The 15,600-nt window shown below is 40.1% G+C and overlaps 1 protein-coding gene across 1 annotated transcript; it reads right to left on the reverse strand.

The window, feature by feature from the left end:
* Window positions 1–531: 531 nt before the first annotated feature.
* DCSTAMP (dendrocyte expressed seven transmembrane protein) lies at window positions 532–14,349 on the reverse strand. The gene is made up of 4 exons (XM_071554001.1): window positions 14,292–14,349; window positions 8,402–9,464; window positions 2,468–2,788; window positions 532–1,774 (listed from the first exon to the last, which is right to left on the reverse strand). The coding sequence occupies exons 2-4, from the start codon at window positions 9,425–9,427 to the stop codon at window positions 1,703–1,705; spliced, it is 1,419 nt and encodes a 472-aa protein (XP_071410102.1). The 5' UTR covers window positions 9,428–9,464; window positions 14,292–14,349; the 3' UTR covers window positions 532–1,702.
* Window positions 14,350–15,600: the final 1,251 nt, after the last annotated feature.

Here is a 15,600-nt window from a genome sequence, read left to right on the forward strand (position 1 = left end):
AGATTTGGGGTTTTCACCAACCTGTCCTTTGGGACTGAAAGGAGCACATCCAACTCCTGCCAGCAATGAACTTGTCAGAATTCTGCCTCAAAATGTCAGCTGTTACTGACATTTGACTCTTCCTCTTTCATCTGCAATGATAACAAGTGTGTATCCTCTTGTCAGTAGTACCTGGGTAGCTAGTCTGTTATGGGAATCCAAATTTATAGCAACCTTCTAATTGCTTCTGTTTCACCAGATTGCTTCTTGCTACTGGTCCTTGACAGTAGTACTTGGAATACAAACTGACATTCTGCTACTGTCCAGGGATGTCTCACTTTAGCAAAAAAGGACATAGTCAGGCCTCTTGGAGACATTCAGCACAAGCCTCAATACTGAGTACCATTTTCTAGGAACAAATTATTGTCCCATCAGCAACCCTAACCAACTGTGACTGCAGAGGAGTGAGGCTTTGGAAGGCCCAAAGGAAAACAGACTTGGTATTTTTCAGTGTTTTAGGTGGAAAATAACTTCTGACATTGCTAGGGAGTTTTAAGTAAGTCTTTATTCATTCAGATAACAGAGACATTGATCAATGGCTGTCCTGCGACCATACATATATTATAGAGGAAGAGAGTAGAATTTCCTGTTATGCAACCTAAAAAAAAGAAGCTGCCTGTAGCTGAAAATCATGACTTCACTGTTGAATAGATTTTTAGCTCTGCATTGAATCTGCAGTGCTATGTCAGTCATTGGTATGTTTTTAAGGCTTTTTGCATTTTCTCTTGTGTAATATGAAGGTCACATCACCAATGTTAGTTGAGCAGGTGAAGCCCTGAGTATCGCACTTCAATATTGGCTCAATTTTATTTTGCTGAAGGCAATGGTGACTTAGACAACATAATTAAGCCCATTTTTACCACGTATGGAATCTTTTTCAGATTGCAGGATTTGAAATGTTGTTCACCTCTGCTCATATCCCCTATATTTCAGGCAGCTTGTCTGCACCAACACCTGATTCCTTTGTAGTCTAGCTGTCATGGTCATTCTCAGTTCTACATGTTACATTACCTCTCTCATGATCATCAAAGACATGGTACAATCTGTATTAGTGATACAGTCAGTGGATATGTGGAAGTGGGAGAGTAAGACCAAGCAAGGAATTCTGGGTAGTAGACTAAGTAGGAGACTAGGAGCTAGGGATGACAAAGAACCAGGCTGAAGGATTTGTGGCAGTTGAGGGTTGAGAACTAGATAGAAATCTCTAAAATCATCTAAGTCCCAGTTCTTGTCCATCCCAGAAGGCAATGGAGAGCCTCTGCTGTGTCTTCTATCTTCAGTCTCCAGCAACTGTGAAGAAGACAAACCTGCTGCTGTCATTTCATCCTCTGTTAGCGGAACCCAAAGAGGTTTGTGCCATAGTCCTAAAAGGTCCAAACTGTTTGATTGCTTTCAGACAGAAAAACAGATCCTCCATGAACTTCTAAGGTACCAGTTAATGCAGACACCAAGCTGAAAAACAAGTAACCTGAGATGAACTGTATCTATAATGGCTTCTTTTGCACACTTTCCCAAAATACTGATGTTCAGCCTTTGAGTTTGATATTTTTACATTTTTAAATTGACATTCCATAGGAAATATGGTGCAAAACACAGGCTCCTGTGGAGCTAAAGTGTCTCAGCAATATCCAAAGATTCATTTGGTCTTTTTCACATCATGTTGTCATTTTGCTACACTTTTTTCTTTCTTCCTCACTGCCTCTGTTGCCTTGAGTATTGGAAACCAAAAGCTGGCCTGAAAAACAGAAATATGATCATAGTATTACTGAGAGATCACCCAGACACTAATATCTGTACAGTCAGTATTGAAGGCTGTAAAAAGAACCCAACCCAAACAAACAATATCTATCTGCAGCTAACTATCTGCCCTTGCCATAGGTATATACATGTGTGTTTGTTATTTCCATTACTATATATATACATATATACACAGAACAAATGTTTTTGCAAACAAAAAGTTCTGTTTCCTAATGGTATTCACAAACATACTGTGTTATAAAACATAAATATATTACCTTCCATTTTTCTAAACAATAACTGAACATCTTTCTCAATATTAAGAGGCTGCTCTTTCTGCCTGACACGTGTTGTCTAGATTGCAGGAATACTCTTTGTGCTTTTCATATGTTCATGAAAACAGGTGTTCTTTTCTGGAGAGCTCTGACCCTGAGAAGTATTTTCTCACCAGCACATAGACAGTTGGGTCTACTGATGTCATGTCTGAGGCATGTGTGTTGAAGGACAGAACAAAACAATTAGATGATCTAATCTGACCATTGGGTAACTTGTCTCTGCTCCCTGTGCAGGACAGCACTGGGGAAAGTCTATTAGGACATAATTGAAGTTAACAAGTGTGTAAGTATTTCCTGGATCTGGCTACCACTCTGTGAGAGGAAGATTTATTTTTTCCCTAGAGCTGATGGCTTACCATTTTAGCAAACATGTTCTCCACAGTTTTCTCTTGTAGCTTTGCTCTTTTCTTGAGTAGTTTTGCATGCAAGTAATGTATCCGTTTCATTGCAACGTCAGGATAAAAGGAGGTTGACACGAGTATTTTAAGTTGGGTCAGGAGGCCAGAGAATAATCCAAAAATTATTAAGAAGAAGATGATGACTCCAAGCTGGATCCATGTCGTGGAGAGAGCAAGCTCTGGATGAGGGATGCAATCATGCTTAAACAAAGGGATCTTGAAAGTATCAGTCTTTGCAATAAGCTGTCTCATAGCAATAATAAAGCTGTTCTCATTCTTCTGCACAAGAAAAGGGGGGAAAAAGAGTTGATTACGGTACTGATTCCCTCCTTTCTTAATATTTCTCCCACTGGACATTCAGATTTACAAAGGATCATAAATCATCTAGTCCATCTAGTGTCTGTATATGGTATACTCATAACAGTATATTTATTAGCTATTTAGAAATGTTTCAAACTGTATTTTCACTTCTCTTGGGAGACTATCCCATATTTTGGACTGCTATGAACTTATGTTCTCAGTGACTCTAGTAAAAAATATTTAGCTAATCTGGTTATAATGGTTTAATATTTTCCCACTCTCACGATTCTGCTCAGATCCTCTGCTGGAGGATACTTCCTTCAGGGTAAAAGTCTGCAGAGCAGAGTATGTCCATGCCTTTGGTTGTGTCTCAGCGTATGATCAGCAGTGCTTCCACACCAGCCTAGGCAGGTGCTCTGACCACAAGGTTATCAGGCAAACAAAGCCACCTTTCCTTCCCTAGTAGACACCTTTGCTTTAAAGAGTTGATGTCTTACACTGTTTGTGAACTGAAATGCTGAATGAGAGGGAGTAAATTAGACATACTTCTGGGACCAATATTTCATACTGGCAGGCAAGTTTCTGCTCGGTGTGTAGGAACAATGCTGGGACACTGAATCACCCAGCCCTCTTTTCTGACCATGTCAGGGAGATATGTAGCTCTGCCTTGTAGCTCTGCCTTGTAGCTCTTCCTAACACCCTAACATGGCCAGGCACTTCTGTTAGATGCTCATTGGAAAAATCAAGTTCCCAAAGCATGCTATGAATTTTCAGCCTGTTAGACTTTCCTTGACATTATCCTGTAGAATCCAGCTCAGTTTATCCCTGACCTGAACCAATGTGTAAGCAAGGAAAAACTGCATTAGGGGCTCAATATGAAACAGGGGTACCAATGCAGGAAGAACTTTATTGCTCATACTAATTAATAACCATCTCAGGAAGTCACTGAATCTGTCCTGCTCACCCAGCTTCCTGGACTCCCTGAGATCAGCAGCCCTGAGGCTTGTTACAACCAATATGTTGAGATTGGGTTTTACATTTTAAGATAACTAGCCTTCATTAGGGAACTAGAAAAAATCATTCTGTTTCAGAGGAGTCAACCAGCTTTCCATAGGAGTGAACAGTGCACATAAACAGAGCAAATTCATATTACAGGACTCATGAATCAGCCAGATATGGTCAGACTCAGGCCACTGTGGATAGTGGGACTAAGCTCCTTCTTTGCCCTGACTTGGGTCAAACCCAAGGCAGGTCATGATAAGAGGCTCCCCTCAAGGTACAAAAGATAGAAACACAGACAAAAAAACCCACACAGAGCAGTACATAGCGAATTGTGAGGCTACAATAGATTGCTTAGGGCTGTACTCAGTTGGGTTTTTAATACCTCCAGGGGTGGAACCTTCACAACATGTCTCAGAAACTTGCTCTATTGTTTGATCACCTGAAGAGTAAACCAAAAATTTATTTCCTCTAATTTGTGCCAATTTACACTTCTGCCTGAACTGTGCACCACTGAGAAGAGTCACAGAATCACAGAATCATTAAGGTTGGAAAAAACTTCCAAGATCACCAAGTCCAATCTGTGAGCAAACACCACCATATCAACTAAACCATAGCACGAAATGCCACATCAAGTTGTTTCTTGAACAATTCCAGGGATGGTGAGTCCTTACTTCCCTGGGCAACCTGTTCCAATTCTTGACAACTCCTTCAGCGAAGAATTCTTCCAGAGTCTGGCTCCTCTTTCTTATACTCAGCCCCCCATCAGATATTTACATACACTGATGGGATCCCCCTGAGCAATCTCCCCTTCAGCCTGAGCAGCCCCAGCCTCATTTCATGTCAGATGTTTCAGTCCCTTAATCATCTTGACCCTTTCTTTGACTCTTCACTGCAGTATATGCCCCTCATGTACTGGGTCTCACCAGTGCTAAGCAGAGGGGAAGGATTACCTCCCACAGTTTGCTGGCAATTCTCAGCCTAATACAGCCCCAAGTAGCACTTTCTTTGCCATAAAGGGCACATTGCAGGCTTGTGGTCAAAACTTTTAGGGCCTTTTTCTGGAATGCCATCTCCCAGTCAGTTAACCCCCAATATGCATAGTGCATGGACTTATATCTCTCCATTGACTGCAAGACAGGGTATGTTCCTTTGCTGAACATTGTGAGGTTTGTTTTGGCCCAATTCTATAGCCTTTCCAAGTCCCTCTGAATGACAGCACAATCCATGGCTGTTCTGGACACTCTTTCAAGTTTTATATTGTCTGCAGGCTTGTGTGGCTACAATTTGTTCCTCTGTGCAGACCATTAATGAAGTGGGTTAAACAGTATAGGATCCAGTGTGTTCTCCTGGAGGACATCAGAAGTGACTTTGTACCGCTAGTCAGAACCTTTTGAGTCTGACAGTTCAGCCAATTTTCCATTCATGTCACTCTTTATTTACTTGGCCCACACTCCATCAGTTTGCCAATGAGAATGTTGTCTTCCAGTGTTCTAACATTGAAAAACTTAATAAAGGCACAATCAGCATCCCTTCATCCAGCAACCCAGTGTTTGTATCACAGAAGGTTGTTAGATTGGTGAAGTATGATTTAGCCTTTATAAACCCCTGCTTAATGCTCCTAACAGATTTCTTTACCTTCACATGTATAGAAATGGCTTCCATTTATTATACTCTCTATTACCTTCCCAGGGATCAGGGTGAGGCTGACAGGACTGTAGCTCCCTGGGTCCTCCTCCTTACTCTTGGTGAAGATGGGAATAACGTTTGCTTTATTGCACTCTTCAAGAACCTCTCTCAGGCCCAATGACATTTGAAAGACAAGCAAAAGTGACCTCACAGTGACATCAGCCTGCATCCTCAGCACCCATGGGTATTTCCCATCCTGTCCCATGAACTTTGGTTAAACATTTCCTAACTTGATCCTCCTACACCAGGGGTAAGTCTTCCTTGCTGCAAACTTGCTTTTTTTCTCAAAGGCTTGGGATTCCTGAAGCCTGGTCTTCCAAGTAAAGCCAGAACTGAAGATGACATTCAGTACCTTGGGCTTTTCTGTGTCCTTTGTTGCCACCAGGACCCCTCCTGCCCTTCATAGTGGACCTACATTTTCCATGTCTTTCTTTTGCTGCTGCTAGACCTGTAGAAGCCCTTTCTGCTGCCTTTTACCTGCCTCACCTGAATCAGCTTCAGGTGGGCTTTGCTGTTCCTGCCCCCAGGCCTATAGAAACAGACAGCATATTTGCATTCCTCCTGGGAGAACTGTCCCTTCTTTCACCTCCTCTATGTTTTTGTTGTTTTTTTTTTTTTATGTTTGAGTTTTTTTCAAGAGCTCCTTGGTCATCCATGCTGGCCTTCTGCTGCCTCTGGTTGATTTAGTTGGGATAAATGAGTCTTGAGTTTGGAGCAGGTGATTTTTTAACATCAACCAGCTCCTCTGTACCCTTATTCTCTCAAGGACCCCTAGAGGAGTAGAACCACATTACATGCAGGGCTGCTGATGCTAGTCACAGCTGGTGTGCAACAGCAGGGTTTATATGAGATACATTCCCCCCTTAGCATGGGCAGCAATCAGTCTCCTCAATGTATCTCACATTAGACAGACTGACCAGATGACAAAATCCTCTCTGTCTTTGCACAAGAATCTGAAATCTGCAGGATGGGTCTGACTCATTATGCATTTACTGATTGCACAGCTACAGTGACTCTAATGGCTTTTACATCTACCTTTCTTAAAGAATGTTCAGGCAACAATTAGGTAATAATTAGAAGTTGGTGGCCTCTATCCTTTAAGAAAGGTGTTTTTTTCACTGACACAATCTGTTAACCTTTGGTTTATGACTGCCATACAGATACTGTTTTTTTCTATTATTTGATAAGGTAAAACTAGTCAATAATTTAGTTTAATTTTTACCCCATGGAAGTGTTTGATACAAAATATTAACAGAATTTCAGCAGAAATTTCATTCCATCTGGTTTCATTTGCAGGTCACATTTGCTGGAAATGCTCCCATTCCTCAAAGATGCTGTGCACTACACTCCCTTCCCTATACATGGTTCAGTCCCAACCAAATTAACATCCCATGACCCACTTGGACCACCAATCTGCCACAACACTGTCTAAGCTGAACCTGCAGTGGTTTAGCAATGTGTCATAGAAAATGTGGCCTTGCGGAAGAAACTTAGAGGTTCAATATGTCACATAGACAAAAGTGACAATGAGAATCTCTCTGCCAAATATTGTACATCCTGTTCTGTATGCTTGTCATTTCAACCAGTGTAGTCATTGCATAGCTCACCTTAATAATTCTGCTTTGTGGAACTGATTAATTTTTAGGGGATGGAGAGAAATGGGAATGTATTCTCATTATTATGAGATCTAAGAAGTAACAGAAAATGCTGAATAAGACAAAATTAAGAGAAGATAGAGCATATACCACATTGTACTAACAGTCAAGCATTTCTTTGAAACCTTTTTATCTGGAAAGGGTCAAAGGGTTATATGCTTTTGTGGAATGTTGTAAGCCTGATCTTGCAACTGGGCAGCTTTCCTTTCCTCTAGAAGTATCACACAGGTCACAGTGGTGAAATCTCTACCTTTAGGAGCATTCAGACAAGACCCTGAGCAATCATATATATCTCTGAAGCAGTTCTTGTTTTGAGCATGAGGCTGATCTAGATGGTCTCCAGTCTCACCTTCCAACCTAATTATCCTATGGTTCCCTATGCCACTGCTGCTCCTGCTAGAAGAACCTTGAGATTTCAGCAATTATAATTTCATCTCCACGCGCCATGCACACAACTGGCAAGTTTCTCACACTACTCAGCTAAAGAGAGGTAGGAATCTCTCTCATCAGTGTCACGGTGACTTTTGACTACAAAAGTGGTGCATCACAAATGTTGGCATTGTGAGTGTCCAACTTAAGGATTCCAGTTTTCTCACATATATATAAATGGAAGAATGGAAGTCCTTCTTCTAATATTTACCATTCTCTAGAAATACGATGATGCTCTGGAACATGCAGAGAATTGTATGGTTCTGTAGGTACAGAGAAATGAAATGTGAGCAATGCAGGTCTGTATGGATAGCTACCAGCAAAGAATGATCAAAGATACAGCTGCTGCTGAGTTGTAGGGAGGAAACACTCCCCAGGAGTTCACACAGTAACTCCTCAGACTTTCTCACACAACACTGGAGATTCACCTGGGAACACTCAGGATGTTTTCATCAAAACACTGGAGTTGTGAGATATGGACTATAACCAATTAGAATTGTAGTTTAATGGTGTGAGATTCAATTTAGCCAATTAGCACATAGCCTTAACCCTATATAAACCATTAGCAGTGTATTAATATAAGGCATTCCACCTAAATCATACTGATTGTGGTGTCCTTGATCCTCTGTGTAATATGGTTTACTTTATGGTTCCATCCAGCATATGTATCTGTAAAGGCAATGTCCCTTTTTGAAATGAATGATATTCCAAGAAAGAACTGTTGGCTTATTGGCTATATGTCTGCTCTTGCAGCTGCTGAAGATGAAGGGAAATTTTCCAACACTAAACTAAGAAATGTACAGTACTGATAACTACTTACATTCAGAGAGAGGCTGAGTTGAATCTCTAGATCCGGTACTTCTTGGAGATATTTATTCACAGAAATAATTAACCAATAAAACAAATAGTCCACTGCAGCAAACAGAAGCCAGATGCAAAGATGAATAATTACAGGGAGAAAAAAATACAGCATATTTTTCCTGTCCTTTCTTGTGAAGCAGAAGGATGGGATTGCCACATAATCTTTTCTTTCTTTTCTGTTAAGTGGCAGAAGACAGGGTCTATGCTGTTCCTTTTCGTGCTCATCAAATGCAATGAACTCTTTTGTGATATAAGTGTTTTTAAATTTGGTACTGTGAGAACCCACAAATTTTTTGATAAAGAGGCCAGTTCCAAAAGAAACTAGAAAAATCCCAACTATAGGCAATACTTTCTGGCCTATATAGGGCAATATAGTCAGCATAAAAGATATCTGGTTAGCAACTCTCTGGATTTCTCGATTTGTGTCATTTAACTCTTGTTTTAATGCATCATCTGAAATTGAATAACCTGGTGTGAATTCATGCTTTAGGAACACTATGTCTTTAGGTAGTTCAGCAGAAAGCTTGGCTGCCTCATAAATCCATTTCACTGCCTCAACATAATATTTTATCAAGGCATACTGCTCATGCTTCAAATGACAGGTTATGCTGTCTGCCAGAATCTTTAGGTTGTGAAAAATATTTTGGATGTTGTTGGCCACCATGACACCTGTGCCAGCAGTAATAAGAGCATTCCTGCCATTTTTCAATCCGCAGCAAAGAAGGAACAGGACACTAAAACAGCGCAGGTGCCTGAAAGAGAAGAGCATGATAGACAGCAAGATCCAGATGAATCCAGAAATCAGTAAGGGACCCAAAGAGTGGTGTGCCAGGGAGAAGTGCATGCCAAGGTAAAAAAGAAAGCTGGAGAGGAAGCCAACTGCAGAGCAAACTCCAAAAAGCTGTATTTGATATTTCCATCCAGGCTGCCTTTCATATATAAAAATTTCCCATGTGTTCTGGGCTATTGAGACAAATGTTCGCATTTTCTTCTAATTGGTGCTGACACTGCAATGGCTCAAACTAAAAGGAAAGGAAAAGAAAAATAGTGTTAGTTCCAGGGTCACATTACTGACAATGGTGTGCTTTTAACTGGCTGTCCGATGCTTCTTCACATTACAAAAAATGCATGTCTGACTCACATGGGGCAGAACCACAACAGCTACAAATTGGTCCAGATGCAACCAGTTGTCCATGAGCCAGAAGTGTACCCTTGTGACCAAGAAGGCCAAGGGTATCGTGGGGTGCATTAGGAAAAGCACTATGAGCAGGTTGAGGGAGGTGATCCTGCCCCTCTACTCAGCCACAGGGTGGCTGCATCTGGAGTGCTGTGTCCAGTTATGGGCTTCCCAGTACAGGAGAGACATGGAGCTCCTGGAGCGGGTCCAGTGGAAACCTGTGAAGATTATGAGGGGACTGGAGCATCTCTCTTGTGAGGAAAGGCTGAGGGATTTGTGCCTGTTCAGCTTCGAGAAAAGAGGACTGAGAGGTGACTTTATCAATAGATATTAGTAACTTAAAGGAGTGTGTCAAGAAGATGGAGCCACTCTTTTCACAGTGGTGCTGAGCAACAGAACAAGAGGCATGGGTAGAGTCTGATGCACAGGAAGTTACATCTGAATATGAGAACAAACTTCTTTACTGTGAGGGTGACCATGCGTTGGAGTCTCCCTGGTGGGAGATACTTAAAGACCACCTGGGTGCAATCCTGTGCAGTGAGCTCTAAGATTTCCTTGCTGGAGCCATTAGCAGCTCCTTCACAGGAGCAAAAATAGGGAACCAATATTCCCGAAGTATGCAGAAGTCATCACATTTGGGAAAGCGCTGCAAGTGAAATGGGGAGGAGAGTCAGCACACAAGCCACCAGGCTCCTCTGCTTATGTGGACAGTCTGCTTTGTCCTCTTTCTACTGAAAGACATTTTTAGGAAACATAATCAAAAAGGAGATTTTCATGATCCCGGAGTCAAACACAACCAGACCTAACAGCCAGCACACCCTGTCAGCAAATCCTGTACTTCCCAGACTGGATTGTTAAACAGTATGTGCTGCCACAACTTCTTTGTAGATCTAAGAAAAATTGCCTTGTACAGAGAATACATCTGGAATTCTGTTCTTTATTTAAGAAGCCATAAAAAATAAAATGCAGAAAGGCTATAATTTCTGTAATACTATTCAAAAACATCCATGAGAAAATGACACATTTTGAGTTTTCTTGAGCAGCACCAATTTCACAGCTGTTCTCAGACATAGTTTTTGCATGGATTTGTGCATTTGTATGTATGGATATAGTGTATTTGGGTTAATGTTTACAAGCATTCAGTAAATGGCTGCAAAATGTGGCTGTGAGTTTGGCATGACTGAATCTAATAATTGGAGAGAGTCAAGAACAAAGCTTTAAAATTAACAAAAGTCATACTTCTGGACTGCGAGGCTGGAGACTTCCAAAACATGGACAGAACCTGAAAGCAATCAAAATTGTCTTTTACTGGGCAAATTCAATGTTGTTACATGAGATCTCAGAACACATGGTATGTTTGTCCCTAACATGCATAAACTCAGAGCTTTAAGTCAGGAAAGGCATTGTAAGGGCCCAGTGGATTTTGGAGGCTGCGTCATAGACACTCAGTGTGCATCTCTGTGGCTTGTCTGACACCTCAGTTTTTCCCCATCAGCAACAGGCATAGATATTCAGCATTTAAAAAGTGAGAATCACTCTAAGGATGAAAATTCTAAACCCAGAAAAAATGTGGAGGCTTGGGAAAGGAAAATAACACTGTGGTTCAGAGGTAGAAATAAATCTCTGGCTCCACTAAAAAAGGCTAATTCAGTGCTTAAAGAAATAATAAACCTTGAGAGCATTCTGGAATGATTCATCTTAAAAATGTAAATCATGAAAGCTCTCCTGAAGCTGTTAGGTGCAGTTATGAATTCTAACAGGAGGCTGACAAGAGCAAAACCTTCATTTCAATTGCAGTCTGAAGCAAAGCACTTTTTCTTCTGTCCTGTAACATGAACTAACGTGGAAGCTACCATTATTTATGTAGCAAAAGGAAAGAATTATTCTTGGAAAGTAGTTCCTTGCTCTCAAATGCCCATTTCTTTCCATCACAGTTTCTCGTGATGAAAAACTCCCATAGAAGGGAGCTGAAAACTCTTGCGCTCTAGCTCTAGTTCAACTGCTGAATCTGACTTTTTGTAAGGTCCAAGGGGAACCTCTCTATGCCTTAGTTTCCCTCTCTAGGAAATACTTACTCAGCTCCGGAAGCATGACATTCATCTACCATATGGCATGCTGGCAGAAGTAATTATAAAAACAAATTCTCAAAAGAAGCCTCTCCAGCAAGGAGGTTGGGCCACAATTTTTAAGGCTTGTGATGTACTGAAATCAATGCAACACAATTAAGAGGTATTTTCCTATTTTAATTTTAAAATAAAAGAGAACAATTTAAAAGCATTTTTAAGATCCTGCTCGTGATATTTCGGATATGGCCACAGATTTGAGTAAGCAGAAGGTAAGTACATAGCATCAAGAGTCCCTAGAAAATGTCTTTCCAGCTCAGCCATGTTCTGGAGCTGTGTAATTTTTATACAGTATGTGTTCACACTATGTAAGATTTCTTTCCTGCCTTCTATGGACACTCATTCATATTCATCATCAAAGAAGTTGTGGCTGTTCTCACTACTGATTTGGTCCTGTCCCAGTGTCTTGCTCACCCTGCAGTTGATGATGGCTTGCTACAGGTAGAATAGAATAGAATAGAATAGAATAGAATAGAATAGAATAGAATAGAATAGAATAGAATAGAATAGAATAGAATGACTTGGAAAGGCCTAAGAGTGATCATCTAGTCCAACTGTGATAGTTTGAAATTCCTAATATTTTCAGGGAGCATGCTCTACCCAGGATACTGCTTGCTTAGAGGTAATCAGCAGGTCTATGGTTCTAGTGTATGGATTAGCCACCCCTGCAAACATCAGGCCAATTTTTAAGAACACGGAAGAGGCAGGTGTGTCCTAAAAATGTATATTGATCAAAAGAATGGGATTTACTAAATATCTTTTCTTTTTGAGAGACACAGCTGACTTGACAAAGTATGACAAACAGGGTCAGATTTCTAAGCCTACTTTTTATTTTTATACAGACCTAACCCAAGCAAAGCCTGGGGACTACAACTGCCATTGAGTTCGGTCTAGCAGTACTACCCAGTTTTTGTGCATTAGCACCAAGTCTGACACAACTTTCCTCTGCACAGCACTGCTGTCTGGGCTGATCTCAGGAGGACTATGGCAGTTTGGCAGGCCTTTTGCCCTGCACAGTGTGCAGGATCCTTATATATAAAAATAAAATCTTACTATGAGATACATTAGGTTAAACTGGAACCTTATATCCCATTGATGCTCAAGCTTCAGCTGCACAGTGATCTTTGCCTCATAATTCCAGTTTGGATTGTATAAAAGAATTAAAGGAGACAAAGCACACAATAGGAACATAAAAACAAGTATTTCCTTTTTTGGCAGTTTCGGCAGCCTTCATTTGTAGCCTAGATGAGTTACATTGAAATGTAAGAGAATTACTTCCCTTTTTTGGATACCGTCAAAAAATCTAATGCTGAACTGTGGTTTAGTAAGAGGCAAAAATACAGGAGAGAGTCCCACATTATTTCCTTTGGTCAATGCAGGGCATTCAACAGAGAAAAAAAAAGCCTAATCAAAAATCCATCAATGTAATTGTAACTATCGCCTCATTATTTCTCATGTTAACATTATTTGCTTTTAACTGCAGAAGGAAGTAAATGGTACTAAACACATTAAACAGAAATGATGACTAAAATGTCTAATCATATATGTGCCCATAGGAGCTTGAAATACTAAACCATACAGCAATGAAAATGAAACAATTTATACACATGCAAAAACAAACAAAAAAGGAAAAATGGCAACAGATCGAGACCTCTTTTTCTTCATGTATTGAAAATAGATGGCTCAGGAAAATTGTAGACATTGCAAGATATTAACAAGTCTTTAGGATGCCACAAATTGATCAAATGTCATCTAATATCTGATGTCTGTAGCACTGGAGATTGGACTAAATGATCTTAAAAAGGCTCTTCCAACCCAAGCCATTCTGTGATGTCCACATCTGAGCTGTCTATACATCAGTGAGGAGAAAAGAGCAGTTACCCAGAACCAGACTTCAAACACCTTTTAGGAGTCCACACCCACATGAGATGGATTGCATCCTAGGAGAGATTTTTCTCCAGCTCAGCTATGAAAAGTGTCTGGATTACTCAGACAGAGCTATCCAAAGCCTGGTGGGATAAACTTCTCCCTATGTTTCTTCATTGCTAGCAGGTTATCTTTTGACTAATCTGGGCACTCAGAGCAAGACATAGAAAATGTGTTGTGGGCAGCCACAGAAAAAGGATAGTTATAGAAGGGACAGAGAATAAGAAATCAAATTTCCTCACTTCTCTATGGGCTGTGTTAGAAAGCTGTGATGCAACAAACCCAGAGAAATATTCTTCCCTTAAAGCACTGGCAGGAATGGAGGCACAGTTTGGAAAACCCAAATAGTAGTTCACCCATTGGCAAAAAAACTCTACGAAACACAGAAAATTCCAGTGTGAGGGATGGAAGGGAACATGAGAGATTACACTTTTTCTACATAGAATAGCTTATATATAGTTTTGGGAGAGCATAGGACTAAATTTTTTCATGAACTTTAGAAATACACCCTCCAGTCACTAAGGTGGCAACAATTAACGCAAGTCCTTTTATCTTAGAACAGCTAACTCAGTCCATAATTACTTTCCAAAGTTCCTCAATATCAGCGTTAAAATGCTACTTACAGGCATTCCTGTAAAGCTCTTGATAGTTCTTCACAATGCTGTGTGTCTCTTGACTTTGGTGAGGAACCAAGATGGACACCAATAAAAAAATTCACATGAGTAATTTGTTTCCCATACCCTCCCTCAATGACTCAGACAGACTACAATTTTGAAATTGTTCTGACTTTGACAAAGATTCATGAGGAAGTAACTTATGCACAAGACCAAAATAGTATATAATTTGCAAGTGCCACTTTCCACCTTTTTTTCTGGCAGAGTAATAGATATCATCAAATGAGGTCAGGGTCCAAATTTCAAAGATTTAATTTTATGTTGAATAATGTGTTAGGTCTAGAACATTTTAGCTATTTTGGTACTTCCCATTCAAACTAGCAGCAATTCAGTACCCAAAAAATTTAAAGTTTTAATCATTTTTATCCCCCCCAAATGTTCCTACCAAAATCTGGGAAAATATTTTTTTAAACAATCTGTCAGAATATGGCCCTTAAAATAAGACCCACTTTAAATATACAGTAAAGACACTCAAAATATGTACAATAAACAGAAAGGTAGAACTGTTATGAAGAGGAACTTTTGCTTCAACTTTGACACTTAAAAATTTTATTTTGAATCAACTATTTGTTTCTGCAGACACTACAGTTGACATGGATATTTGTGTGTACAGAAGAGAAAAATAATTCTGGACACCCATACTTCCCACTTGAAATAGGTCACATACATCCTACCATTTACTGGATTGATCCATTGAACCAGTCAGTCCTTTTATTCAGTTGTCATCATGACCATCTGATAAAGAAGACTACAGCCTTAAAGACTATAAAAGGCTAATACACAACTTCACAAGGACAACAGCAACAGAAAGAGTAAGAGGAATTTTACACATCTATGATACTTTTTCAATAACATCCTTCATGAAAAATGGCCTTTTTTCATCCACTTTCAGAACTAAGTTGTAATTATGGTTTTACTGTTTATGTTTAACCTCCCAGACTCTTATTTTGAATAAAATGTATCTATTGCTTTTCTCAGAAATGTCACAGGTAGTTAGGTTCATTGCAGAGATGCTACCTACTACCTCCAAGGAATTCTAAATTGCAGACTGACTCTTATTTAGACTCTGATTTCAAATATCTAAAGCTGTACACCAGTTTCAGTTCTGTCCTCAGACTCTACACTTGCAGACTCCAATCAGCAACTACTGGAGTGCTGACACATACATTATCTATTTGCCCTTGGTTGAAATGTCCCTGCATGTAATTTTCCAGACAACTGGTTTTTCAGCAGGCACTGATAGCACTGAAGTAGCAGG

This window comes from Pithys albifrons, chromosome 4 (assembly GCF_047495875.1).
Source record: "Pithys albifrons albifrons isolate INPA30051 chromosome 4, PitAlb_v1, whole genome shotgun sequence".
NCBI classification, from domain to species: domain Eukaryota; kingdom Metazoa; phylum Chordata; class Aves; order Passeriformes; family Thamnophilidae; genus Pithys; species Pithys albifrons.